The 25,243-nt window shown below is 47.5% G+C and overlaps 2 protein-coding genes and 1 non-coding gene across 5 annotated transcripts in view; 2 read left to right on the plus strand and 1 right to left on the minus strand.

Moving 5' to 3' along the window:
- Ubap2 (ubiquitin associated protein 2) overlaps positions 1-16,229 on the plus strand; it is an 88,264-nt gene extending 72,035 nt beyond the window's left edge. For 2 of the 3 annotated variants that reach the window (XM_032892448.1, XM_032892458.1), the window contains exons 14-28: positions 1,982-2,253; positions 2,831-3,003; positions 4,306-4,519; positions 6,611-6,650; positions 8,678-8,855; positions 9,711-9,780; positions 11,151-11,426; positions 11,682-11,729; positions 13,754-13,832; positions 14,027-14,232; positions 14,493-14,592; positions 14,682-14,789; positions 14,863-14,927; positions 15,018-15,209; positions 15,297-16,229. In XM_032892448.1, the coding sequence (XP_032748339.1) occupies positions 1,982-2,253; positions 2,831-3,003; positions 4,306-4,519; positions 6,611-6,650; positions 8,678-8,855; positions 9,711-9,780; positions 11,151-11,426; positions 11,682-11,729; positions 13,754-13,832; positions 14,027-14,232; positions 14,493-14,592; positions 14,682-14,789; positions 14,863-14,927; positions 15,018-15,209; positions 15,297-15,392 (2,117 nt within the window). In that variant the 3' untranslated portion in view covers positions 15,393-16,229. The remainder of the gene's footprint in view (positions 1-1,981; positions 2,254-2,830; positions 3,004-4,305; positions 4,520-6,610; positions 6,651-8,677; positions 8,856-9,710; positions 9,781-11,150; positions 11,427-11,681; positions 11,730-13,753; positions 13,833-14,026; positions 14,233-14,492; positions 14,593-14,681; positions 14,790-14,862; positions 14,928-15,017; positions 15,210-15,296) is intronic. The other variant, XM_032892465.1, reaches the window with a different exon arrangement.
- On the plus strand, positions 8,029-8,105 carry LOC116890617. The gene has a single exon (XR_004386767.1). It is a non-coding gene; the product is annotated as a small nucleolar RNA SNORD121A (small nucleolar RNA).
- A 2,773-nt stretch (positions 16,230-19,002) lies between the features above and the next one.
- LOC116891772 (ubiquitin-conjugating enzyme E2 R2) overlaps positions 19,003-25,243 on the minus strand; it is a 618,378-nt gene continuing 612,137 nt past the window's right edge. Inside the window, exons 3-4 of the mRNA XM_032893106.1 lie at positions 21,376-21,510; positions 19,003-19,995 (exon numbers count right to left, since the gene is read on the minus strand). Coding sequence (XP_032748997.1) covers positions 19,776-19,995; positions 21,376-21,510 — 355 coding nt within the window. The 3' untranslated portion in view covers positions 19,003-19,775. The remainder of the gene's footprint in view (positions 19,996-21,375; positions 21,511-25,243) is intronic.

The raw sequence follows: 25,243 nt of genomic DNA on the forward strand, positions 1-25,243 counted from the left end.
TGACATGCCTCTGATCTCAGCACTTGGTAGGCAAACTGATCTCTGTCAGTTTGAGCCCAGACTGGTATAGATTCTGATTTCCAGGTCAGCCAGGACTGTATAGTAAGACCCTGTCAAAAAATAACAAAAAAAAACCAGTAAGCAATTGAGGCTAGAGAGGTGAATTAGTAGTTAAAAGTCCTGGTTGGTCTTCCAGAGGACCCAGGGTGGAATCCCAGTAATGAATGTTGACCAGGCTGGCCTTGAACTCATAGAGATCACCCGTCTCTACCTCGCAAGTGTGGGGATTAAAGCCCTAGCTTTACTCTTTGTTGTAAAGGGAGCATGTGTGAACTTGCTGTTTTCTAAACAAAACTTATACCAACCCCCCTTGTAACACTAAGCTTTCATTTTCCAGATACAGTAATGTGAAAGCTTGTGTGAAGAAGTGGGGGTAGGGGGTTATTTCAATCCTAGAGTTGATTACATACTTAACTTTTGTGCTTAGCATAAATGACAGGCAGATTTCTGTGCTTCATGAAATGACTTTGCTGTACTCAAGAATGCCTGCGAAGTCCACTCTTTCAGTTCTAGTGGAAGCTGGATTCATTCATAGGCACCCTTTGCCTGACAGACAGCATAATTACAGATTGAATAAAGGAGAACCGTGTTTGTGGATATTCTAGGCACAGCAAGCCGGTCTCACTAGTTAATGTGTTGGCAGCTAGCAGACATGCTGGATCCAGCCAGCATCTAAACACACCATTAACAGCATCTGCTCTTCGCTTTTCCGTATAATTAATAAGAAGAGAAGTTTAAAGATAGAAGTATGTTGTTTCTGTGTTCGGTATGAAGCCTTTTTGGCACATTCCTCATTGCAAGTTGAAATGAACTCATTGAGAAGAGATGTGCTACCTTTATTTTTTCTTTTTAAACAGGACTTTGTTCCCAGGCTGGCTTTCACTTGCAATGCTTCTGCCTCAGCCTTTTAAAGTTATAAGATTTTAGGCATGCATCCAAATACCCAGATAGTTTGCATTTCTTTTGCATGATTTCCATTCAACAAGAAACAGAAGAGAATTTTTTAAAAAGTTGTAATTGGCATATTGTAACAATTGATCTTGTTTTATTGAGAAACGCCTGGTATGTTCATTCATTATGACTTCATTTTTCATAGCTCATTCATATAATTTCAGTTTAAAAAGAATGGACTGAACATCCTGAGTTCGGTGTCCTAAAAGTGAGGGAAGGAGCCAGTGCTCATGATCATGCTGTGTCCTCCAACAATAAATTGTATGACAGATGCTTGTGTCTGTGTCTTTGACAGTCAGGGACCTTGGGACAGTTTTGCTTCTCCATAGCAAGCAGGAGGACAGCAGTGGAAAAGGGTCATGCTTATCACACATTTTCTTTACAGTTTTGTAACATTTACACTTTATGTATAGCAATCTAAATAGCTTTTTAAAGGTGTACCAGATTGGTGGCTGGGGAGATGGTTCAGTTTGTAAAGTACCTGTTTTAGAAAATGGATCATTTCTGTCAAAGCTGGGTGCAGTGACACACATGTGTTATCCTAGCACTAGGAAGACAGCAGGACCCCTGGAGCTCAAGCCAGCCAGGTTAGCTGAATGCTGAGTTCCTCTGAGTTCAGTGAGAGACCTTGTCTCAGCAACATAGGCAGAGAGCAACTCTAGAAAACATTTAGTGTTGACCTCTGGCTGAACACACATGCACACGCACACCTACACAGAACACCAAAATCGGTGTGATCTAATTCTCACCTATGGCCAGTGTGTCGCATGCCTATCTCTACATCATATCCTCTCTGCATGGGAGTGAGGAACAGAGCACCCAGGCACGCATGCATTACCCAGTACCTGTGTTTTCCCTTCCCTCCTGTTTCCTGCTGTTTGCAAGTTGGTAATTCAGAAAACCTGAGAGTCAAGGTAAACGTGCTGCAGAATTACTAGTCAGTGCCGACTGTTTTCCTCTACATTTATAGACTTCAAATCTCAGCCGGAACCATCTCCAGTTCTCAGCCAGTTGAGCCAGCGACAGCAACAGCAGAACCAGGCAGTCAGTGTTCCTCCTCCAGGTTTGGAGTCCTTTCCTTCTCAGACAAAACACCGAGAATCAGCACCGGGAGATGGTCCTTCTACTGTCAACAGACTTTTGCAGCTTCCTACCATGGCTGTTGAAAACATTGTATCTGCCCACCAACCACAGCCCAAACACATTAAACTCCCTAAGCGCCGGATTCCTCCAGCTTCTAAGGTAGGCATTCCATTTGAATTGGGAAACATTGTGATAGAGTGTATAAAAACATTGTGATACAGTGTCTTCAATCAGAACTTGAAATGTCTTCAAGCACAGCTTATTGCTTTGAAGGATTTGACCATCTTTCAGGTGTTAGGGCTAATTCTTAGAGAGAATGAATTCTTGCTGGTAGCCAGAGCCTCCTTAGTTCAAGTGTAGACCTGCGAGTGTTAATTCAAAGTGATTCTGTTTTGTGTGTGGTATCTCATGGTTCGACGTGTGTGATTACCTTGTAAAGCTTTTTATCACTGGTATGTCCCTGAAAGGAGAAGAGTATCCTCATCTACCAGCTCTCCTGACACCCTCCCCAACAACTTGAAAGCCATTTATAATATCAATGTGGACCATTCCCCCATGACCCATTAAGTTGTCTGCTCTGTTTCCCTCACTGATTAAAGGCTCTATTTCTATTCCTTTTCATTTTCTCATTGGTTTTTGCCAATGTAGCCCAAGGAAGTTGCTTGTTTGAGTCTTTTGTAGGACTGTTAGGCCTGAAGTCCCTGCCCTGTGTCGCTAATGAGCTCTGCTTTTGTAGGTTCCTGTGTCCGCAGTGGAAATGCCCGGGTCTGCAGATATCACAGGGCTGAATGTTCAGTTTGGGGCCCTCGAATTTGGATCAGAGCCATCTCTCTCTGAGTTTGGATCAACAGCTTCAGCCAGTGAAAATAGCAGTCAGCTTCCTATCAGCTTGTACCCGAAGTCTTTAAGGTACAAACTCTTTGGTTGTGACTGAGCGTGGTCCTTTAACAAAAAGGAGCCAAGAGCTTGGCGTGGGCAACATCGTAGTGGTTTGTTGCAGCTCTCAACAATATGTAGTTTCAGTTTGCTACGGCCCGCACTCGTTTTCTCTTGTTCCATGCTGCACTCTGACAGACATGTATGTGTCAGAACTCATCTGATCTGGGTGTTTCATGTGACTAGGGTCATATAAAATGTGGCCGTTGTGCCTCTTACTTAAGGTTTTCAAAGGTCATCCATACTGTGTATTGGCTTCCATTCACTTAGCAGACGTGGCACGTTCACAGTTGGTGGATGTTGCCGTGAAATTATTTTAAAAAAGCTGTCTTTTACCCCACACTAGATCCGGCACCATTGTGCCCCAAGATATCTGGTAGACATCTTCATCTCAGTCAGCAAAGCCTCTCACTCGCTCTGCTCCATCCCATACCACACTGCTGAAGGCCTCTCTCTGAGCCTGCAGCAATCTCTCTACCCATCCAGTTCCCAGGGTTGCAACCTTGCCAGAAACACACATCCCAATTCCTGGAGGCTTAGTGTCTCCACCACCACAAACTCTCTTAAACTTAAATCGCCATGTGAAGGAACACACAACACAGTAACCTCTGATCCAATTGATAAGATATAATTATCCACCTAAACATACAAAGCCCTGTATACATCCATTAAGAACATTCATAACAACCTTTAAATGTGTAGAGAGGAATCTTAACATCAGCCTCCATGTTCTCTCTGTTTCCTGCCTTGCTCCAGTCTCCTCTCTCTGAAACTTTTCTCACGCTCATCCTTCCTTCTCGTCCAATGGCAGGCCTTGTTCTATCTTGTGCCCGCCTTCACCTGCATGACATCATCCTACAGGTGGATATTTAGGTTCTTTTCTCTTTTGCTTATGGTGGATCCTACTGCTCTGTTACTGTGTTCCTAGTAGCAGCATTATTGAGTCATGTGATAGCCACCTGGCAACCCCCAGAGTTTGCAGTCACAGCAGCACATACAGACTCACTGCACACTGACACACTGATCAACCCACCTCCCTCCGCCACAGCTTCCCCACACTACTCTGTTTCAGTGGAATGTTTTGCAAATAGAAAGATTGGGGGTTTTTATAGTTGTTTTTTTTCTGTGACTAGAGGCAATACCTGGTAAGGACTGTAGTGTACCTTTGTGGTTAATGTCACTTTAGTTTAGAATATGATACTGACCTGATTTTGTCTTTTTACTGAAGCCGTCAGATGACAGCAGTGTATGTCTAATCCTTTGTCGTCTTTACAGTGAGCCCTTGAATGCCTCTTTCCCAATGACCAGTGCTGTACAGAACCCCACCTACACAACCTCAGTCATTACCTCCTCCACTCTGACCAGCTCGTCCGTGAGCTCCACTAGCCCAGTAACAACTTGTTCCTCTTACGACCAGAGTTCTGTGCATACCAGGATTGCGTACCAAAGCCCTGCAAGCCCAGCGGACGCGGCTCCCGGCTCCGTTGCTGTAAGTGACTCTTTGGGGTTTCTTAGGCTGTCCTCCTTCAACGTCAGTGTACAGTTGGGCAAATTATGCTTTAAATTTTAGTTCATCTATTGTGTGTGTGTGTGTCTGTCTGTCTGTCTGTCTGTCTGTACATTGCGTGCATGTGGGAGCAAGAGGACAACTGACAGGAGTTACTTTTTTGTTTTGTGTGTCCCAGGTATCGCACTCAGGGCGTTTGTCTTGCTTGGCAGCTGGTGCCTGTACTCGCAGAGCTTGCTTGCTGGCCCAGTATAGTACTTTAGGGAGCAATTTGATGGCACATCGTGCCATTTATTAAAATAATAACAGTGCCTTCCTCCCTAGGCACTGGCTTTTGATGAGGCCTACAGTACCAGACACGAACCGTCTGCTGTGGGACAGTCATTAAATCCTGTCAGAAAAGCATCGTTCACCCCCATAACTGCCTTGTCATTGTTAACCAGTAGGCTGAATTGTTGTGTGCAAGGTTCACAACAGAGTTGAGGCTGTTGATGAAAATTCTTTCACAAAACCTTGCGGGCTAGCCAGCAGAGAGGAAGTTTTCTAGCCTGATCTCGATGTCGGTCATGTGGAATTACAGCAATAAGGTCTCAGAGTTAGCTCTAATAAGCAGTGATGAAGACTGCTTGTATTGTGCTGGGAACTTAGGACCTTTCTTGGCCAAGGACTATAAGATTGGTATCCAACTTCCAGTACTGGGATTTTTGTTTACTAACTCATCGCTTCTGAGAATAGCTTGGTCTGTGCATAATGGCCATCTCTGTTCAAGCGTCTCAAGGACCATTTTGTTGGAGTTTGAGAGGAAAGCAATAGGACAGACATGGTATAAATCTTGTCAGCTGCTGGGAGGTGGCAGACAGAAAAGAAAGAGGGCAAGGTTGGCAAGCAGCAGTAGACAGGAGCCTCTAGAAAAGTGGCATGAAGGCCCACCCAGCCCACCAAGCTGAGTGTGATGGATCCCCTAAAACTGGAGTTATAAACTGTGACCCACCATGTGGGTGCAGGGGATCACATTCAGATCCTCTGGAAGAGCAGCTAACCTTTTCTGCTGTGCCGTCTCTCCAGTCCTCCTTCAACATTTCTTACTCTAAAAGGTATTTGCTTTTTTTCTTACTGCTGCCCCTTTCTGGGAATGGTGACTGAGTGTCCTGCCACGTGCACACTCTGTGGTCCTCCCCAGTGTGGAGGCAGGTGTCAGTCAGTTGGGACAGATCCCTGCATCAGTCCCTCATGGTGTCTCAGGTGTTCGAGCCAGTTGCTGTAGGTTCTCTATTTTGTGGACAACATAGTCAAAACTTCCTCTGTACTCTCACCTTAAGAAAGCTGTGTCTTGAGAACACATCTCTTCTTTTTAGTAGAAATATTTCTCAGTGTTTGATGGTTCCTGCTATGGAAGTTACTCTTTCTATAATGTATATTTATGTTATTTAGAATTTGCATATATATTCTTGAATTATATTATTTGCATTACCTAATTTGCATGAGCAATGGAAAGTGCAGTACAGTTTTATTATGTTGGGACTTGATCTTCCTCTTTTTTTTTTGGTTCTTTTTTTCGGAGCTTGGGACCGAACCCAGGGCCTTGCGCTTCCTAGGCAAGCGCTCTACCACTGAGCTAAATCCCCAACCCCCTTCCTCATATGATTTAACAACTTGGAAATTCTTCTAGACATGCTTTGAGCCTTTTGTACTTTTCTTTCCTAAATTCTGATTCTGGTTTTCAAAATACCTACTTCTTGTTATATATTAAAGCTAGTTGTATTGCCTCTCATTTATTTTCATGTTCTTTTTATTTTTAAAACAAAACAAGAATGAAAGAGATCCAGGCTACAGAAGTGGGTTTTGTTTTAGAGCCCTTTCTGCAGGCGGATCCCAACCACCTGTAACTTGGAGACCGTCGTCCAGCTCTGGCTGGTGCCTAAGTGATGTGCATTCACACACATACACATACAACAAAGTAAAATCTTTGAAAAGGGATGAGATAATTGCTTTTTTGTTACATATGGGTGTTGCAGTCACCCTGGTGTTTGTCTGGGCATGTGCATGTTAACTCTTTCTCTTTGTTCTTTGTAGAACGGACATGGTGGTGGCCGAAGTCAGCACACAGTAGACAGTAAGTGTCTATTCTTGTTATGGCTGGTGGTTAGTGCTCCAAAATCAGTGAATGCGTCCCTGGAAACCCCTGGTTTGTTTCTGAGAAGGTCTTCACTCATGGCTCTGGCTGGCTTGGAGCTTGTATGTCGACCATGTAGACCCTGCCTCCTGAGTGCCAGGATTGGACCAAGGATGCATGCCACCACACCATACCCCAAAACCACTTTTTATAGGCAGTTGTATCCATTCAACTGCAGGCTCATCTGGGAATCTCAGAGTGCAGCTAACAGGCTCTCTCCTCTAGCCACTCTCTCTCCTTTCCTGTTCTTGCTTCTCTGTGGACTTTATAATTTATAAAGTCATCCATGAGTCATGGAGGTACCTTTTGGGCTCTGAAATTGGGGTGGAGTGTTTGGTGGGATCTTCATCCACTTTCTTATCGAGCCAGTTTCATCCTCCGAATCATGTTTTAGAAGACTTAAACCTCTCTTTGTTCTTGTTTGATGTTTTTGTTTTTGTTTTGTTTTGCTTTCTGAGACAGGGTTTCTTTGTATAACCTTGGCTGCCTGGAATTTGCTCTGTAGACCAGGCTAACCTTGAACTCAGATCCACCTGCCTCTGCTTCTAAGTGCTGGGATTAAAGACTAAAGACATATGCCGCCGCCACCTGGCTAATATTGTAGCCCATTCCTCCATGACCCACACTGGATTGAATCATTGTTGTTCTTCCACACAGCCCAGCACCCATCCTCTTTAACCCTAATTATTTATATCCTAGTGTCGGTGTCTACCACTTTCCTTCCTTCTACTCATTGACATCACTGTCTTCCCTCTCACAAGTATGCAATAAAATACCCATGACACTCTATCCTCTACTCTCTGTCTGCCACTTGGAGGTCTCCTCTCTAACTGAATTTCCTTAACCCTACTCAGTTACATATGCCTGATTTCTGCCACCACACTATCCTGCTAGAACAAACAGTATTAAAATATTGAATATTAGCTCAATCAATCGAGTGCCCACCTAGTGTACATGCAGCTCTGAGTTCTAGCTCCAGAACTGCATACAGAGTAATAGTAGCATTTGGAAGGCTGGAGAATCAGAAATTCATGGTTATTTCTGACTACATTGTGAGTTTAGACCCTGTCTCTAAAAGGAAAGAGTAAACAACCCCCCTCCCCACAAAAAAAAAGACAAAAAGACTTGGTACACAGTGCAAGTCTAGCTTTCAGAAGTTCAGAGTCATCCTCAAGGTTGGCCTGTGCACGAAGCTCTTGTGTCAGAAAAAAGTGAGTTGACCAAGCTGCAGGCGGGCCTATCCCTCCTGCTCTCAGCTGTCTCTTCTGTCAGAGCAGACCTCTCGGGATGTCTACAAGAGGAGAGCGGCCTCTCCTACCTGGAAAAGGCGATGATGTTTCCAAGCACATATCCGATGCCTATGTGTGGATGATGATATCACTGAGTCTTTTCCGAAGGCCATTCCGTGTGTCCATGTCCTCCTGAAACATAAAACCTTTACTATCTCTGCTCCATGATTAATCTTTTGAAACAAAATCCAAGAAAGCTCCCACTGTGCATTTGCAAGTACAGTTGGTGTGAATTCTTCCTGCAGAGTTGAGATGAATAGACCTTTCCACATTTGCCCTCGGTGCCCATGCACTCTGGCAGCCTGTGCATTTGCTGGTGCCGAGTGGGTGGAAGTACTAAGGAGGCCTTGCACGTCTGCTCTTCACTCCCTCATGCCATGCTTTGCAAGGAAATTTGTCTCACTGTGCACACATCAAGTTGTGCCCATCTTTTTTGGGTGTTTGTGTCAAGCTTCTGGAAATGAGAGAAATATGTCCGCATCAAGAAAATTTAAAGGTGTCATTTTCTGTTCTTTGTCCAAACCTATCACTTCTGGTTTTGAGGTCCTATCTGCAAGAAATAGAGCTGTCTGGTGACATGCTTGTCCACTGTTCTAGGAAACATATCATGCTGTACATCCTAACTGCATGTGCCTAGATACTGTGTGTCCCCCATACTGAGGAGTGCATGTCTTACAGCTACTTCATCCGTTTCAGCTCCAAAGAAGACAGACCCTTCTGCCCTTCCGTCTGTGAGCTCCCTCCCCAGCCCCTCCTCCTGCACTGCACTTCTGCCCCCTTCGTCCCAGCACACTGCCACTTTGCCCGCCTTGACTCCTGGTGAACTGTCCAGCAGCCCCCTTTCTCAGCTCAGCAGGTACGTCAGTCACAATGAGAAAAGAAAGGGATGGAGACTTGTGGGCTCTTGTCCAGCAAATGCCATGAACAAAAGCCATGTGTTGCCTCTGATAGGGAGATCCCTATCTTAGGGCATGGCCTGGGGTTTGGCCTGATCACATCTCAAAGTCACTAGGACTCCGAGGTCTCCTGGGGAGCAGAGGAAAGGCAAGCACTTACTTAATGGCTGTCCTGTCCCCAGCTCTTTTTTTTTTTTTTTTTTTTTTTTTTTTTTTTTTTTTTGGAGCTGGGACCGAACCAGGGCCTTGCGCCGCTAAGCAAGTGCTCTACCACTGAGCTAAATCCCCAACCCCCCGTCCCCAGTTCTTAGCCCAGCCACTTTAATGTAGAGTGAGAGTGATTTTACGTATCTCACTTAGGTTTGTCCTGATCCCACAGATATATTATTGGAATAGAGTGCAAGAAAAGGGGGGATCAGTTTGTCATCCATACCTTCTGGGTAGAGTTCTTGATCTATTTGGTTCAGAATGAACATGTTTGGTTGGAGCTTAGAATCTGATGGAATTCGAGTTTGACTCTTAGTTTTTGGGCCGCACATACACAGAACCTCTCTTGACTGGCTATGTTCTGAGCTTTCCAGGTTTGTTCCTGGTTTGACAATTTTTATAGCCACAAAAAAGGGTATAATTTTTGACGCCAGGATGTATCAGGTATGTCATAGTGAATTGCCCTGTAGGCCATTTCTGAGCCAGGAGGACTTTGCCATGGGAATCTGTGGGCATGAAGTCTGATGTCCGGGTGTCTTCAGGGGTAGGGATTGCTACTGTGGATAAGTGCGCTTGTTTGGACATGTGGTGCCATTTTTATCTTGTAGCTCCCTCTCTAGCCACCAGAGCAGCTTGTCCTCTACCCATGCAACGCGGTCCACAAGCACGCCACACACTGTAAGTGCCCACCTCTCCCTCCCTTCCTTTCTTCCTTCCTTTCTTCCTTCTTTCCTTCCTTCTTTCCCATGGATAACTGGGAAATGGGTTCATCTGATCTGAGATTGATCCAGAGTCTCATGGTTTACTGCCTTAGAACCCTGTGCTTTCTCTTGGGAGATCAGGGATGAGCTTGATCTCAAGGACCTGGAGAGGATTCTTTTCATTACAGAACACATCTGCTCAGCAGGGACAGTTTGTTTATTGGTCTTTTTTACTTGACACTTTGTTGCCAAAAGGTTTGTTTTCTAATTCCTGTCTGCAGATGTCTTTAATTGTCCTGCCTTGTAGCCTAAAAGATAGAATTAAGTCGCATTCTAGTGTGTTAATGTCGTGGGGGGTTTGCTAGTGGTAGTGATTAGATGTCCGCTTTAATCAACCTTTGTACCCTCTTCGCATGCTTACAGATAGACAGTTTGAGGGAAGCAGGCTGGGCTAGGAGAGTTTCAAGGTGGAACTGTCAACTAGGGAATGCCCTTAATGTCTCCCCCAAACATGTCAGTGCATGTGCATGTTTTTTAATGTGAATGAGTGTTTGCCCACGTTCGTATGTGCATCGTGGGCAAGCCTGTGACCCACAGAGGTGAGGAAGAGTGTGTCAGACTCCCTGGATTTAAAGTTACAGGGAGTTAGAAGACGCCAAGTATTTGGCCGGGACAGACCCAGGTCAGCAAGAGCTGCCTGTGGTTTCCATCACTCACCGCGTCTACAGTGCCTTTGTATTCACATGCATGAGTCTGTTTTTGTCTGTGTGTGATTGCAGGTACCCAGAGTCTACAAAAGGCGGGGGGGATCTTAGATCCCCTGGAGTTGTGAGCCTTCTGGTACAGGTGTTTGAAATAAAACATGGATAGCTCTTCTGTAAGAGCCATGCCCTGAGCCACTTCCTGCACCCTATGATAGTTGTGTTCATGTATTCATCTCTCTCTTCTGTTGGCTCAGACAGCATTGTTCAGGGATTTTCAGTATCTTGTCTGTGTTTGCTTCCCATCTTTGGAGAGCTGCCTGCTCTTCCCCCGAGACTAGCTATGCCTGCAGTCTGCTCTTCCTGTGGTGCTGGGGTAGGGCCGAGACATACCCTCCAGAAGAGCAATAAGCACCCTCATAGGTTGCTTGCTTGGTTGGTGGTCTGAGACAGCCTCACTGTCCTTGATGGCTAGATCCGGCTTTGCCACTAAATAAATGTCACAGTGATCCCTAAGACAGAGTGGCTCCCTCAACTTACCGTCACCCAGTACTGGCATTGGCTACTGCCTGTCTGTCCAGCCATAGGACTGTCCTTCTGACTGTTCCAGCTCCATCTTCCATGTGTCTGGGCTTTTGCTTTGCAGCATGCCAGTGTGGAGAGCACCCCGTCCTCAGCTGCCTTCTCAGCAGCCACTTCTGCTCCAAGTGCCCCGTCCTCAGGGGTTGCCCTGCCTGGGAGCATGAGCACCGTGAGCAGCCTGTGCCTGGGTGGGACCACTGTGAGCGCACCTAGCAGCAGTACCAGGGCCACAGCCTTGGTGACCTCAGGCAAAGCACCCCCAAACCTTCCTCAAGGGGTGCCTCCTCTGCTACACAATCAGTACCTCGTGGGCCCTGGAGGGCTGCTTCCTGCTTACCCGGTGAGTAGATCTAACTCCTGTTTGGCTTAACCTGGTGACAGTGGTTGTGAATTAGGCCTGGGCTGCCCGTCTGTCCCTGTCCCTGTCCCTGACTCTGTCTGTCTCATCCCTGAGGTGTCCTTCTCTAGAGTGTACTTAGTAGGATCTTTTCCTGTAACATCTGACCCAAGTCCCATTCTTGCATGGGTGTGTGCGTTTTGGCTCCCTATATGTCTGCAGTGTGTGGTCCCTCACATATCCCCTGATTCTCCACAGATCTACGGTTATGATGAGCTCCAGATGCTGCAGTCACGGCTGCCGATGGTGAGTGGCAGACAGACAGACGGATGGCTTAGTGAGGACCTTGACAATTAAGACTCATAGGTTCCTTCCTTGCATGCTTGACAGCTACTATGCTGGGCCTTCAGGATCCTCAGCTATGGATCTCCCCCAGACGCGTGGCTTGGTTTGACCATTGTCTTGGTAGATAAGGGCCATTGCTTGATCCTGGAAAATAATGGACTCTGGGACCATGAGTACTCACTGTAAGAAGACATGGCTCATACCAAATGTATCATCTTACTTTCCTGCTCCACTTAAAACAACAACAACAAAAAACAGCTGAACATGGACATCCCTTCCTGTAGGCCAGCATCTGAGAGACTAGACTTGAGTCCAAGACCAACCTAGACCACATTCTGAGATCCTGACTCAACAAACCTATCACACAATCTATGAGTTGAAATGCAATCCTGGCTTCATCTGGTGCTTGGGTGCATGGCTGCATTCATGATGGCAGCATTGCTGGGGGAGGGGGGCAAGTTGGCTAACTTTATAAAGTATCATCTGGGACTAGCCTATATTTACAAGAGTACTCAGACAGGGTTGTCTCTTTTGACCCTGGAGCAAGGATAAAGGAATGGATCTTGTGAGAAAGGCACAGAGAGAAGCAGGGAGGCAGGGGCAGGCCTGCTCCACATGAGCAGGATTGCCCTCTGGGTAGACAGTCTCAGCCTGACGCTTTCTAGGGAGTATGTCAGTGACAGATGCAGGATGTGCTTCTTTCCAGGCGTGGGGCTGCCTGCACTTGCTGCAGTCCCCACTCCTTCTCTACAGGCCTTCCCATCCCTGTGTTGCCTGTCTTCTGTCAGGCCGCCCATAGCACCTCTCCTCCATCGACCGGCCAGAGTCCTCTCAGAGCGGGAGGCTGGCTGAGGGCCTGCTTGGGTCTAACAGGACATACAAGAGCCCCTGGGTAGAGTCTAAGATGGCCTGAGTGATACTCACAGAGGACCCATCCTTCCTTGGGGGTTTTCTGGCCTCTCTATCCACACCCATGAGTCTCCTTTGCCTTTAATTTTCTGTGCACACAACTTTGGCTAGGATTTCTGTAGATACACCATGCATGTGCCTGATGACCACAGGACAGAAGACATCGTATCCTTGCGACTGAAGTCACAGTTGTAAGACACCACACGAGTCAGTGGAAGTGACCCAGTCTTCTTAACCACTGAGCCATCGCCAGCCCCTCCCTTTCCCATTTTAAAAGTTCTTTAAATTTTTCTTGAGTCTTGTTTAGCCTTCCTTTGGATCTCCTCATCTGTGAGGGGCCTGTCTGGGCCTCATCAGCCTCCTTTGTCTCCAACTAGTCCTTCGAGCTCCTTTGTCATCCGCCCAGTTCTTTGTACTGCTTAAAGTTCTGCCTGAGCATCCCGTGTCCCCTGAGTGTCCCTGGACTGCAGCCGTCACCAGCTGCTGTGTTCTGGTCTAGCCTGACCTCCGAGCTCGGGCAGCCCAGAGCCCGGGGTGGTGAGGGCCAGGGCTGGGCTTCTTCACCCCTGAGTGCAGCTTCTGTAGCCTTCGTTTGCACTCTCGCACTGCTGTTCTCGCCTGCCCTTTAGCTCTGTTGCTGGACTACTTAGGGCCAAGAGGTCCTGTGCCTGCCTAGCACTGCTTTCTGCTTTCCTTAAGTCTTCTAGGCTTGGTCTCTTTTTCTCACGGCTGTTCCTTTAGTGTCTCACACAGTAAGGAGCTGTGAGGTTGGTTTGGCCTGTAGCATCTACCAAGTCTGCATGTGCTGTGAAGGGCTGAGATTGGCTGTGTCTGGTCTAGGCATTGGGGTTCGGCATTCTGCCCACACGTTGTCAGCTAAAGCAGAGGTTCTGAGCAGTACACACGCAGGGTACTGTCATACGTGCAGCTCTCTAGATGGCTGCCTGTCCTGGGAGTGTGGCATCACCTAGAGTGTTCAGTCACCCAGAGTGTGCATACATGTTCTGACAGCTGGATCTGCTCTCTCTGGGGCTGGGAGAGACCATTGCTCAGTGAGTCTCCTTGGTCTTTCCTAGGATTACTATGGAATTCCCTTTGCAGCACCCACAGCCCTTGCCAGCCGAGATGGGAATCTAGCTAATAATCCATATTCAGGTTAGTTGGCTCAGCGGGCAGGAGTTGGGGAGGTGATGGGCTGGCCTGGCTAGCCATGGAGGCCAGAAGGTGGATGAGGAGGGCTGAGGCAGTCTTTGAAGGTGTGAGTACTTGAGCTGGCAGGTTGATCTAGTCCTGTTTGTGACAGCTGCTTGGCCTTTCCCCTGGTGATACAAGGGTCAGTATTCTTCTAGGTGACGTCACCAAGTTTGGCCGAGGAGACTCTGCATCCCCTGCACCTCCGACGACACCAGCTCAGGCACAGCAGAGCCAGTCTCAGACCCACCACACGGCCCAGCAGCCCTTTTTGAATCCTGCTCTGCCACCTGGCTACAGCTACACCGGCCTCCCCTACTACACAGGCGTGCCTGGTGCCTTCCAGTACGGGCCCACTATGTTTGTGAGTATTTCTGCAGCTCACTTCCTGGGCTGTGGGTTCCTCTTCCAGCGTCTGTCAGCAGCAGACGAGTGTAGCCACGAGCCTGTTTAGTTGCGTTAGCTTTGAAGGTTGTTGAGGGCTCAGGTTCCATTCCCCAGCTCCTCGAGGTTCATCATTGCACTCAGGAAATCTCTTGGTTCTGACTTCATTTTGCTCGAACAAGCCAAGGCTGGTCTCTTTACCTTACTCTTATGCTCACACTCACCTCTTTTCCCATCCAGGTCCCTCCAACCTCAGCCAAGCAGCACGGTGTGACCCTCAGCACTCCCCCGACCCCTTTTCAGCAGGCCAGTGGCTATGGGCAGCATGCTTACAGTGCAGGTAAGGACCACACCATGCCCAGGACCGAGGGGCCCATCTTGGACAGACCTGCTTAGCCCACACATGCGTCTTGTGCCTTGCCATGCCAGGTTATGACGATTTGACCCAGGGGACAGCGGCAGGAGACTACACCAAGGGTGGCTACGGTGGATCATCTCAGGCACCAAACAAGTCGGCTGGTTCTGGGCCTGGCAAAGGTAGTGTCAGCTCCTCTCCAGGACTGTAACCTGGGGTTGCTGTGTCCTGTCTAACGGTTTCTGTTCTTCCTAGGGGTATCAGTATCTTCAGGCACTGGCTTACCCGATATGACTGGTTCTGTCTACAACAAGACACAGGTGAGGTTGTTCAGTGCCACCTTTCGGCACAGGTAGATTTGAGAAAAGTGCAGTTCAGCCCGGCCTTCTCATTGTCGTCTTTATTCACAGACTTTTGACAAGCAGGGATTTCATACAGGGACTCCACCACCTTTCAGCCTGCCCTCTGCCTTGGGCTCCACTGGGCCCCTGGCTCCTGGCGCGGCCCCCGGCTACGCGCCTGCGCCGTTCCTGCACATCATGCCGGCCCACCAGCAGCCCCACTCCCAGCTGCTGCACCACCACCTACCACAGGACGCCCCGGTGAGCGCAGTGATGGAGGCAGCCTCCCCACTTTGGGCCTGGGGTTCCGTTCCAGCCTTTATAGCCTTTTCTCCTCTTCCTCCTCAGAGTGGCTCTGGTCAGCGCAGCCAGCCCAGCTCCCTGCAGCCCAAGTCTCAAGCCTCCAAACCCACCTACGGCAACTCTCCATACTGGACAAACTAGACCCTGAAAAGGAGAGGGTGGGCTCTTGGGCAGGGTATACTCTGGGCAGGAGAGAACACATGGAGCACATTTCTGGGAGCCCGGTGCCCTTCCTAGAATCCTGAGACATAACCGTCAGCTGAGCCTCTCTGTGGGAAGCCTGCCTCCCAGACCCACCATTGTATGTAATGTATTTATGTATGTATTTGTAAATGTGATAGAAGCCTGAAGAGCTGGGCTGTGGCGACGGGTAGCATACAAGTGTGCTCTCCCGGTCTGGACACCGTTACTATAGCCAAGTAGGCCCCAACCCCACCTTTCTGCCTGCAGTCTTTCTATGTGACCCCAGCTCAGTGGGCTGCTGGGTGTGCCACTGAAGGACTCGTGGTTTGGGGCCAGGTCAGTACCAATGAAGAATCACGACTTATCTCACTCCCTGTGAACCATTATGTTTTTCCCTCTGTAATTACTTCATACTTGTTTTTGAAAAACTGATCCTTTTGTCATTTGTCATGGTCCCCCTTCCAACAAATCTTAATCTGGAAATAGAAGTGACCCCTGTCCAGCATAAGCCTGGTGCCTATATGTCTGCGCACAGCAGGGGCTTCTGCTTTGGGTCTGGTCCTGCTCTAGAGACTTGTCTTTTCTGACCAACCATTTAAAAAAAAATCTGAACTACGTCTCAGAGATGTTCAGCCAGTCAGCTCCTTTATAAAGAAATCAAAGATCTGCTTCCTTCTCAGTGAAAGCCTGTCTCCAAACAAAGGCTCCTTTATACCAGTTGTCCTGAGCCAGGTGGGCAACTGTTGCAGGGTTTTCTCTCGCCCAAACTCCACCTAATAAAGTTCTGAGAGCATGCTGGGTCTCTGTGTGCTGTGGCTAAGGGAGATGGCTTGGGAGAGGCACTATCTCACAGGGGTGGCCACTTGAATTGCTGTCTCCTTCTTCAGGGCTTAATCTGTGCCTTGGCAAGTTCATGTCCCTTTTCTGGCCACCTCTTAGTAAGCCTCAGGACCACGGGCCATCTTTATATGGCCCAGAGAACAGGAGTGCCAGGATAGTGCTGTCCAAACCCCAACAGCTCGTCTGCTAAGAAGCCAAGTGCCTGGACTCAAAGCTGGGGGGTTGCCAGACCCGGACAGTCACCGATCCTCTTGCCACTCACTGTCTATGACTGTTGGTTAAGTCAGGGGTCGGCGACAGGCAATGTAGAGTACCCTGTGTTGGGGCTCTCCACTGTTTCAGAACAGGCTAAAGAGATAAAAAGGAGTGTACCGTATTCAAAATGCTTTAGGTGAGCTCCTTAGTCTAGGCAGAGTTTGCAACTGGCCATAGCTACATGTGGGACCCTTTTTTTAAAAGCAGTTTTTTCGATTAATGGTCTCAAGTGTTGGAGATTTGGAGATCATGATATGGAACATGGCTAATACAGTTAGTGGTCAAGTCATCAAACACTTAAAGCTTTTGGCCCATAGCTTAGGACCCTAGCCGGAGCCAGAAGAAAAGGCAAATGTCTAACCTGTTGCTCCTTCTCTGACCTGAATGCTGGACTGAGCACCATGGTGCTGCTGCCTGCTGCTCTAGCACAAGGTGGGTGAACACAACTCTGCTGGCCCAGGGTGGCAACGCCCTTCAGGCAAATTAAACAAATGTCCTTGCCCTCAGGGGTCTATTCAAAGTACGGCTTTCGAGTAATTAGCTTCTCAGAAAAGGTCTGGTGGAGCCCAAAGAGTGGTTTTAGCAGAGACCTGGCAATTGTCAAGGTGACAATGAGGTGCATTTTTAATGAGATGGGGGTGAACCCATGGGGAAGTAGGAATACAGGTATTTTTTTATTTCACATTTTTATTAGTAGACAGATGGGCAGAAAAAGACAAACCACTAAAGGGGAAGCCAACAAAATGCATCAGATAAACTTCTCATAATTTAAACTGAAAAGCCATCTACAATTTTAGCTAAGAAAACTATTAAAGTCAGGGTATCCGCTGGTTTCAGTTGAAGTTGCATCTGAAGCTTTTCAGTTGTAAATGTAAACCTCCTTGAGGGCTGGGGAGAGGCCCAATTCCCCTTCCAATGGACAGGATCAAACATAAGGGAACCAGCAACAGTGGCCAGGAGAAGAGGGTTAAGAAGTGATTACAAAAGGAGTGAGGCTAATAGAATCTGGAATGGTAAGAGCTGGGAGACCAAGAGGAGCAGCAACGGAATCATGATCGTGCAGAGCATTCACTCAGAGCCTTCGCTGGACCCAAAGGAATCCTGTTCTCAGGCCAAGTAGACAGCACCACTGTGCTCAACATTTCTACTTGCACCTAAAAACTACTCCCAAAAGGAAAAATTAACACTCGAGACTTTTCCACAGGACAGCTTCTCGGGAACCTAAGTCTGGACCAGCATGTTAAGTCAGTTTAGACTACAGCATCTGGCTGCCAGAGTCCACATGGCCTTGGAACTGACCACACCACACCCCCACCAAAGGCTGAGCGTCCACTCCCACTTGCCTCTCTGGCTGCCCGAGTCAACAGGCCCCCAGGCCAGCAGGGCACCTCCCATAGTGCCAAGTACAAGGGGCGAGCCCTGGGCTTAGGTGCTTTAGGATCAGAAGGCTTAGTTTTAGGGTGCCAAGAGAGTACAGACCAAATTGGCTAGGGGTGGCCGCTGGGGAGAGATCAGAAAGTCTTTGTAGATCTGCAGGCTATCTGGGAGCAAAAGCTGGAAGTGTCTCTTTGCCGTGGCCCTGTTCAGCACAGCAGCTGTGGTCCTGAGTCAGGAGACTCGGGTACAGCCTGTGGGGATAATTTCTCTAAATTTCAATGCTCACATGTTCAACAGTAAACATTCTCATTTAGTAACAGACGAAACTTAAGAGGCCAGGAACTGCTGAGAAATCCCATTCATTCAGGAGTGTGAAGAGAGAATGAAAAAACCCTGAGATCAGAAAGGAAGGGGAACCATGGAAGGAGGAAGGAGGAAGCATAGTCTACGTATGGAGGGTCAGGCCTTCCCAGTTCCCATCTGCCCTTTGGTTCTTTCTGCCCTTTGGTTCTTTCTGAGCTGTGATCTGAGGATAAGGAAGGACCCTGGCACACAAGAATCTCAACCCCCTACCCTTCTGGAAGTCTGGTTTCACAGTTGCTAAACAAAACCCTCTTTCAAGTCTGGGATCAAGCTGCAGGGAGCCGCATGATTGACACCTGGGAACAAAGCGCCAGGAGCCCGGGGAAGCTCCACAAACCACCTCTGCTTGCACTCCTTGGCCCAAGGACATTGAAAGGAGCAGGACGTCCAGACCATATCCAATGAGGAAGACAACCATTCCCAGGTTGCACACATCCACAATTATCACTATCAAGATGAGCAGCTCAATGAAAACCAAAATCTTAACACATGCACCCAGGATTAATACTGAGTAATTAAAGGTGGCTACTTAAATAAAAACCTGGGATCCACCCTCTCCCAACAGCGGCCACCAGCAGTCCTCATTCTTCCCCATCAGAGCCATCAGCCAACACTGGGATAGTTCTGTTTTCAGAACTAGAAATTCACACACACTAACTTCCACCACCACCCCCGGCCCCACCTTCTGGTGGAAAAAGTTATCCTACCTTTAAAATAAATAGCAACCAAGTGCTCAGTTCTATGTAAAGTATGAATATTTATTTCAGGCTTTAGATCCCAATCCATTCCAAAAAACAAAATCTGATATCTCCTCAGAGTAGCTGCAGCCTCCGTGTTGGGATGGTCTCACAGAGGCAGCACATTTCATCAGACTTAGCGAGAGTAAGTCCCTGATGCCCACCTCAGCCCAGCCTTAGGAAGGGAAAGAAACAAAACTCACCACCACAGGGCTGAACAAATGCACACGCACTAATGTAAAGGAGTAGCTAAACCTTGGCAAATTGGCTTTTTTTTTAAATTTGTTTTGTGGGGTTTTTTTATTTTTTTTAGGTTTTGTTTTTTTTTTTCTTTTTTTTTCCCATTTTCTTTTGCTACCCAATATATGCAGCACTTGTGGACTCCCAGTGGGCTCCCAGCTTTAAACACAATGTCTTAAACAGACTAATTTTTCAAGAATCTAGAAACAGACAAAGGTGTTTTGCTGTGAACACTCTGCAGAGATGGGGTGAGGGGGAGTTTGAGGGGTGGTGGCTGTTTTTAAAAAAGAATCAATACAGTGATGGAGGGAAGAATGCAAGGATTCAGACATTCTGTGGAGGGAACTTCCTCTCCAGTAAGGTCCATAAAAAGGAGCAAACTGAGATCTGCAAGAGGAGTGAGTCAGCAGGGGCTGTTTGCTTCCCACCCCATGAGTAAGTTTTTGCTGAGTGGCCACTGTAGATCCCCACTTGCTTCCCTCCCTTTGGCCTGAGACGTCAGGGCAGTACAGGGAACTGAAGGAACATGTCACGATTCCTCATTTCCAGAATCATCATCATCATAACAGTCGGCATCTTCTTCCTCCTTGTCTTCGTTATCAATGTCGTCGTCATACAGGTCGTCATAAAGCAAATCTGAGCTGTTGTCATTGGAAGGCACTTTAGTTTTGATGCAGTATTCTGCCAGGGTTGTGGGGACCTTCACTCCATCCTTTTCTGCTTCAGCTTTCGTGGCTGAGACCTGTTTCCTGGACAGAGGACAACACAGGAACATTTGTAGAGGTCTGTCTATCTAGAGAGGGTCTCAGGCTAACCCACGTGGCTTTGGCTCTATAATCCTCCAGCCCTTCACTGGGAGTGCTGGATTATTAGGGAAAGCCAGCACACTTGGATTAGGTGAGTCTTATAACTGTGCATAACCAAGACTCCCTGTCACTCACGTGTCTCAGGCCACACAGAGCAGACATCTTGCATCACGCCAAGGCTCTCAACCATCAGGCACCTTCGTGTCATGGAGAGTCTTTGCCCTAACACTTCAGCCTTGTTTGCAGCAAGGTCTCCTTCGTTTGCTGCTGCAGAGATCAGGCTAGCTCGAGAGCATTTCAAAGCTCTGTCCTCTGCCTCCCATCTCCTGCTAAGGGTTGGGGATTGTGGACACATGTGCACTACTGGCTCTATATGCGGGTTCCGAACTTACTGGCTCTATATGCGGGTTCCGAACTCCTGCACACGTGAGCCAGAGGCCCAGCATGCTTAGTGCCTTGCATTCATGCAGCTGATTACTAGGCCAGACTTTCCCTCACCCGCTAGGTTCCCCCAGTCACCGAGTCTCCCTGTGCCTGGAGTGGCAGAGGCGCGCCCTGCATCAGAGCCACGCCCTGCACTGGTGCAATGTGCAGGGCTGTGCACACCACCTGGCCTCCCCCATTTGCCTGCCTGGTTCTCTTTTCCATTGTCCTGTGAGGGCTTGGCAGATAACAGCTCTGCAACAAAACCTGCTTGCCTAAGTGTGAATAGCTTCTCGCCTAACGTACAAAAACAGCCATTGAGACTGGGGAGGCATGGCTACTGGAGAAACTGAAAAGAACACCAATTTTCAGAAGCTTCAATTTGTTGCCAGGCCTTGCACATGGATGTTCTTGTAGCTCCTACAGGTCTTTACAATTTACACTAAATACCTTCGATTCTCACTCACCCCAGTGGCTGACACTAAACATAAGCAGGGCACAGGGATGGACACTGTAATCCCACTACTTGGGAGGCAGAGGCTGGATTTCTGTGTTCAAGGCCAGACTGGTTTAAATTGCCTTGCACGCATGCATGTACACACACACACACACACACACACACACACACACACACACACAGATACACACATAACCAAAACAAGCCCAGAAGTTCTACACTCCTGCCCAGTGAGTTCTCTTTATTATTATTATTATTATTATTATTATTATTATTATTATTATTTACTGTGTTTTGTTTCTGGTTTGGGTTCTCTTTCAATAGCTAAATTCATCAGGTTACTACTCCATAAATACAACTGAGAATTGTTCTAAAGTACACAGAATATTGAAGTTTGAACTTAACCCCTTAGATCCAGAATGCACACGATTGATCTGCCTTACCTAATGATCTCAGCGTACTCCTTGTCCTTTCCTTTGCTGTCCCTCCATTTCCTGAACATGACTGAAGCATCCACATTGGCTGGAGAAAAGGTGTTGGGCTCATTAAGCAGGGAGATTACACTCAGCAGGATAGTCCTGAGAAGGAGAGAACCCACAGTGAATCCCCACGTCCATCGTGTCCACAAGCACAGTTTTTAAGAAACTTCAGTTTTAAAGTTTTTCCCCTTAAAATATTTCTGATGCAAATTTGAGGTCATAATATTTGATGACTTATGAAAAGTGGATTATGCAATTTTGTTTTCAGGGGCCAGTGAGATGGCCCAGCAGGTAAAGGAACTTGCCACCAAGCCTGCTGCTCTGCGTGGATCATTGAGTGAAAAGGACAGAGGACAAGAACGCCCCACAGTTGCTTTATGCTTCCACGCCACAACACCCAAATATAAATACACACACAGTAAATGTAATTTTTTTAAAAAAATTTTTTTTTCCTTAGGGCCAGAAGCCACTTCAACCACCAGAACTCCAGGCAGGCCACCCACACAGGACTACTCTGTGTCCCCAGCACCTCCCTGCTGGATCAGAGGCTCAAGAACTCAGCCCTGAACTCTGGTGGAGAACCCCCCCAGTTCAACACAGGCCACAAATAACAGAAACCAAGAAACAAAATACCCATCCAACAAAGACAAACTCAGAAATCAAATGCTGTGCTCTAACTGGACGTCTGCATGTAGAAGAATGCACATAGGTCCATAGCTACCATCCTGCACAGACAAAATAAATGGATCAAAGACCTCAGCATAAAGCCAGACGCACTGACCCTGACAGGGGGGAGAGTGGGGAGAGCCGTAGGAGACAACTTCCTCAACACAGCACCAATAGCATGGGCGCTGAGATCGACAATTAATAAATGGAACCTCATGAATCTGAAAATCTTCTGTAAGAAAAGGGACACTTTCAATAGGACAAGACGGCAGCCTACAAGAATAGAAAAGATTTTTCACTAACTCCACATCCAACAGCGGGCCAATATCCAAAATTATATAAAGAACTCAAGAAACTGGACATCAACAAACCATATAATCCAACTCCGGGACACAGATGTAAGCAGGATTCTCAATAGAAGAATCCCAAATGGCTGAGACGCACCTAAAGATGTTCCAGCATCTCAGCCATCGGAGAGATGCAAATCAAAATGACCCTGAGAGTCCACCTCACACCTGTCAGAATGGCCGAGATCAAAACCACAAGGGAAGGCTCAGGCTGGTGAAGATGAGGAGCAAGGGGAGTGCTCCTCCATTGCTGGGGGAGTGCAAACGTGTATGACAGTTCCTCAGAAACCGGGACTAGATCTACCTCAAGACCCAGCTCTACCACTCTTGGGGCTCCATCCTTCCAAAAGGACACATGCTCAACTATGTTCACAGCTTTAGTCATAATAGCCAGAAGTGGGAAACAACCCAGATGTCCCTGAATTGAGGAATAAATAAAGAAAATGTGATACCTTTATATAATGGAGTATTACTCAGCTGTTAAGAAAATGATATCATGGAATTCGCAGGCAAATGAATGGAACTAGAAAAGATAATCCCAGAAAGACAACATGGAACATACTCGTCAAGAAGTGGATATGATGGGGTTGGGGATTTGGCTCAGTGGTAGAGCACTTGCTTAGCAAGCAAGGGCCCTGGGTTCGGGTCCCCACTCAAAAAAAAAAAAAAAAAAAGAAAAAAAAAAAAAAAAAGAAGAAGTGGATATGAGCTGTCAAGGGCAAATATGCTAACGTCCACAGACCCAAGAAGCTGGCTAAGTAACAAGTAGGGCTCTCCGTAGGAAGGGAAATAAGAAGGGAATAGATTCTGCTGAGGAGGAGGGAAATAGAGGGATCAGGGCAAGGTGGGGGACACAGAGAACACAGGAGAGACTGCAGGAACTGGAGAGCATTTATGGGGTGATGTGGAAACCTAGTGTAGTACAAGGTCCCCGGAACCCACAAGGATGACTTTAGGGAGGACTCCTAGTAATGGAGGATACGGAGCCTGAACAGACCGTCTTCTGTAACCAAGGCTGTAACCAGTGGTGGGCCTAGGACACCAACCCAGCCACAAGACCTTCCACCTACAATCTGTTCTTCCTGCAGCCGTGCCGGGGTAAAGGTGGCACAGAACTGGTGGGAGTGGCCAACCAATGACGGGTCTTCTTTGAGGCCCACCCCACAAGAGGAAGCCTAACTGGACAGCCCAGAGACCTATGGTAGGAAAAACAAAACAAAAACAAATGGTTCGGGTTAGATTAGCTCAGTGGTAGAGCGCTTGCCTAGGGAAGCGTGCAAGGCCCTGGGTTCAATCCCCAGCTCCGAAAAAAAAAAAAAAAAAAAAAAAAAAAAAAAACAAATGGTTCCTAATGATGCCTCGCCTACCTGTCATCAAGGAGGCTTCTTGGCAGGAGAGGGGACTGATACAGAGGCTCACGGCCAGACACTAAGGGGAGTGCCAGCCCAGGCTGGAGGTCTCCATCAGGCTCCTCCCTCACGAACCCCACAGAAGTGGGCGAGAAGGAACTATGGGAGCCAGAGGGGTCAAGGACACCAGGGGAACACGGCCCACAGAATCATACATAGAGGCTCAGAGAGGGAAGTGACAATTACAGAGTCTGCGTGGGTATGTGCCAGGTTCTCTGTATGTTATGGTTGTGTAGCTCGGTGTTCTTGTGGGTCTCATCTCTGACTCTCTTGCCTGCTCCTGGGACCGTGATCCTCCCACTGGGCTGCAAGGAGGGTTTGTGCCTGGTCTCACTGTGGCTTGTTAGCTACGTTCAGCTGATGTACTTGGGAGGTCTGGTCTTACTCTGAGGAGAGACGGAGAGAGGTGTGTGTGTGTGTGTGTGTGTGTGTGTGTGTGTGAGAGAGAGAGAGAGAGAGAGAGAGAGAGAGAGACAGAAACAGAGAGAGAGACAGAGAGACAGAGACAGGTAGAGAGAATAAATTACAAAAAGAAATTCTCAAATATGTTTTGGGGATAGAGAGAGGACTTAGTGGCTAAGAGCAAGTACTGTTGTTCTAGACCCAAATCTGCTATGTAGCACCCAACACCCACATCCCACATCAGGCACTCACGCAGCCGCTTAACTCCAGCTCCTAAGGATCTGAAACCTCTGGTCTTTTTGGTCACATGCACATACCCACAGACAGATACACAAATGCATAATTAAAATCAAATAGATTTTTTAAAAAACCTGTTTTCCAGCAATCAGCTGGCTAAGCCACCAAGCAGGCGGGGAGGAGGCGATGTGGGCAATCTCAGCACACCCGACGTGCAGGAGCCAGAGCGAGAGCCTGGCTCTCACAGAAACCAAGGGAGTCACAAGGGAGAGAGGGAATGCCATGTCTGATTTGAGGCCAGCCTGGTCTACACAGCAAGTTCTTAGCCAGTCAAGGCCATATAGTGAGACCTTGTTTCAAATAAATATTTAAATACATAAGAAAGGAAAGTGAACTAAACAAACAGAAAAACAGCCTGGCCTTTGTGTTTCTCCCCAGGCCATACCCACCCACCCTCAAGAGCATTGAGAAAGCAAAGAGCTGGTTCTTAAAAACCTGAGCGTGAACCCAGGGATTGGTGGATGGGATTTACAGGTTTAGTATAATCTGTCAGAGGTAAACTCCGCACAGTGCTGCTATCACTGACATCAGCTCTATATTCTACCCTGACTCTGCTAACTAGAAGGATCTTTGAAAAGGCAGACAGTAATACCAAAAGATAACCCAGTTAAAACTGTCCTTATTGTATATTTCAACATGGAAAAGATATTTAGAGAGGACATCAGGGAAAGAATCCAGTTCTAACTGGGAGAACAGAGCAACACATGGTAA

Source organism: Rattus rattus, chromosome 1, assembly GCF_011064425.1.
Source record: "Rattus rattus isolate New Zealand chromosome 1, Rrattus_CSIRO_v1, whole genome shotgun sequence".
Classification (NCBI taxonomy): Eukaryota; Metazoa; Chordata; class Mammalia; order Rodentia; family Muridae; genus Rattus; species Rattus rattus.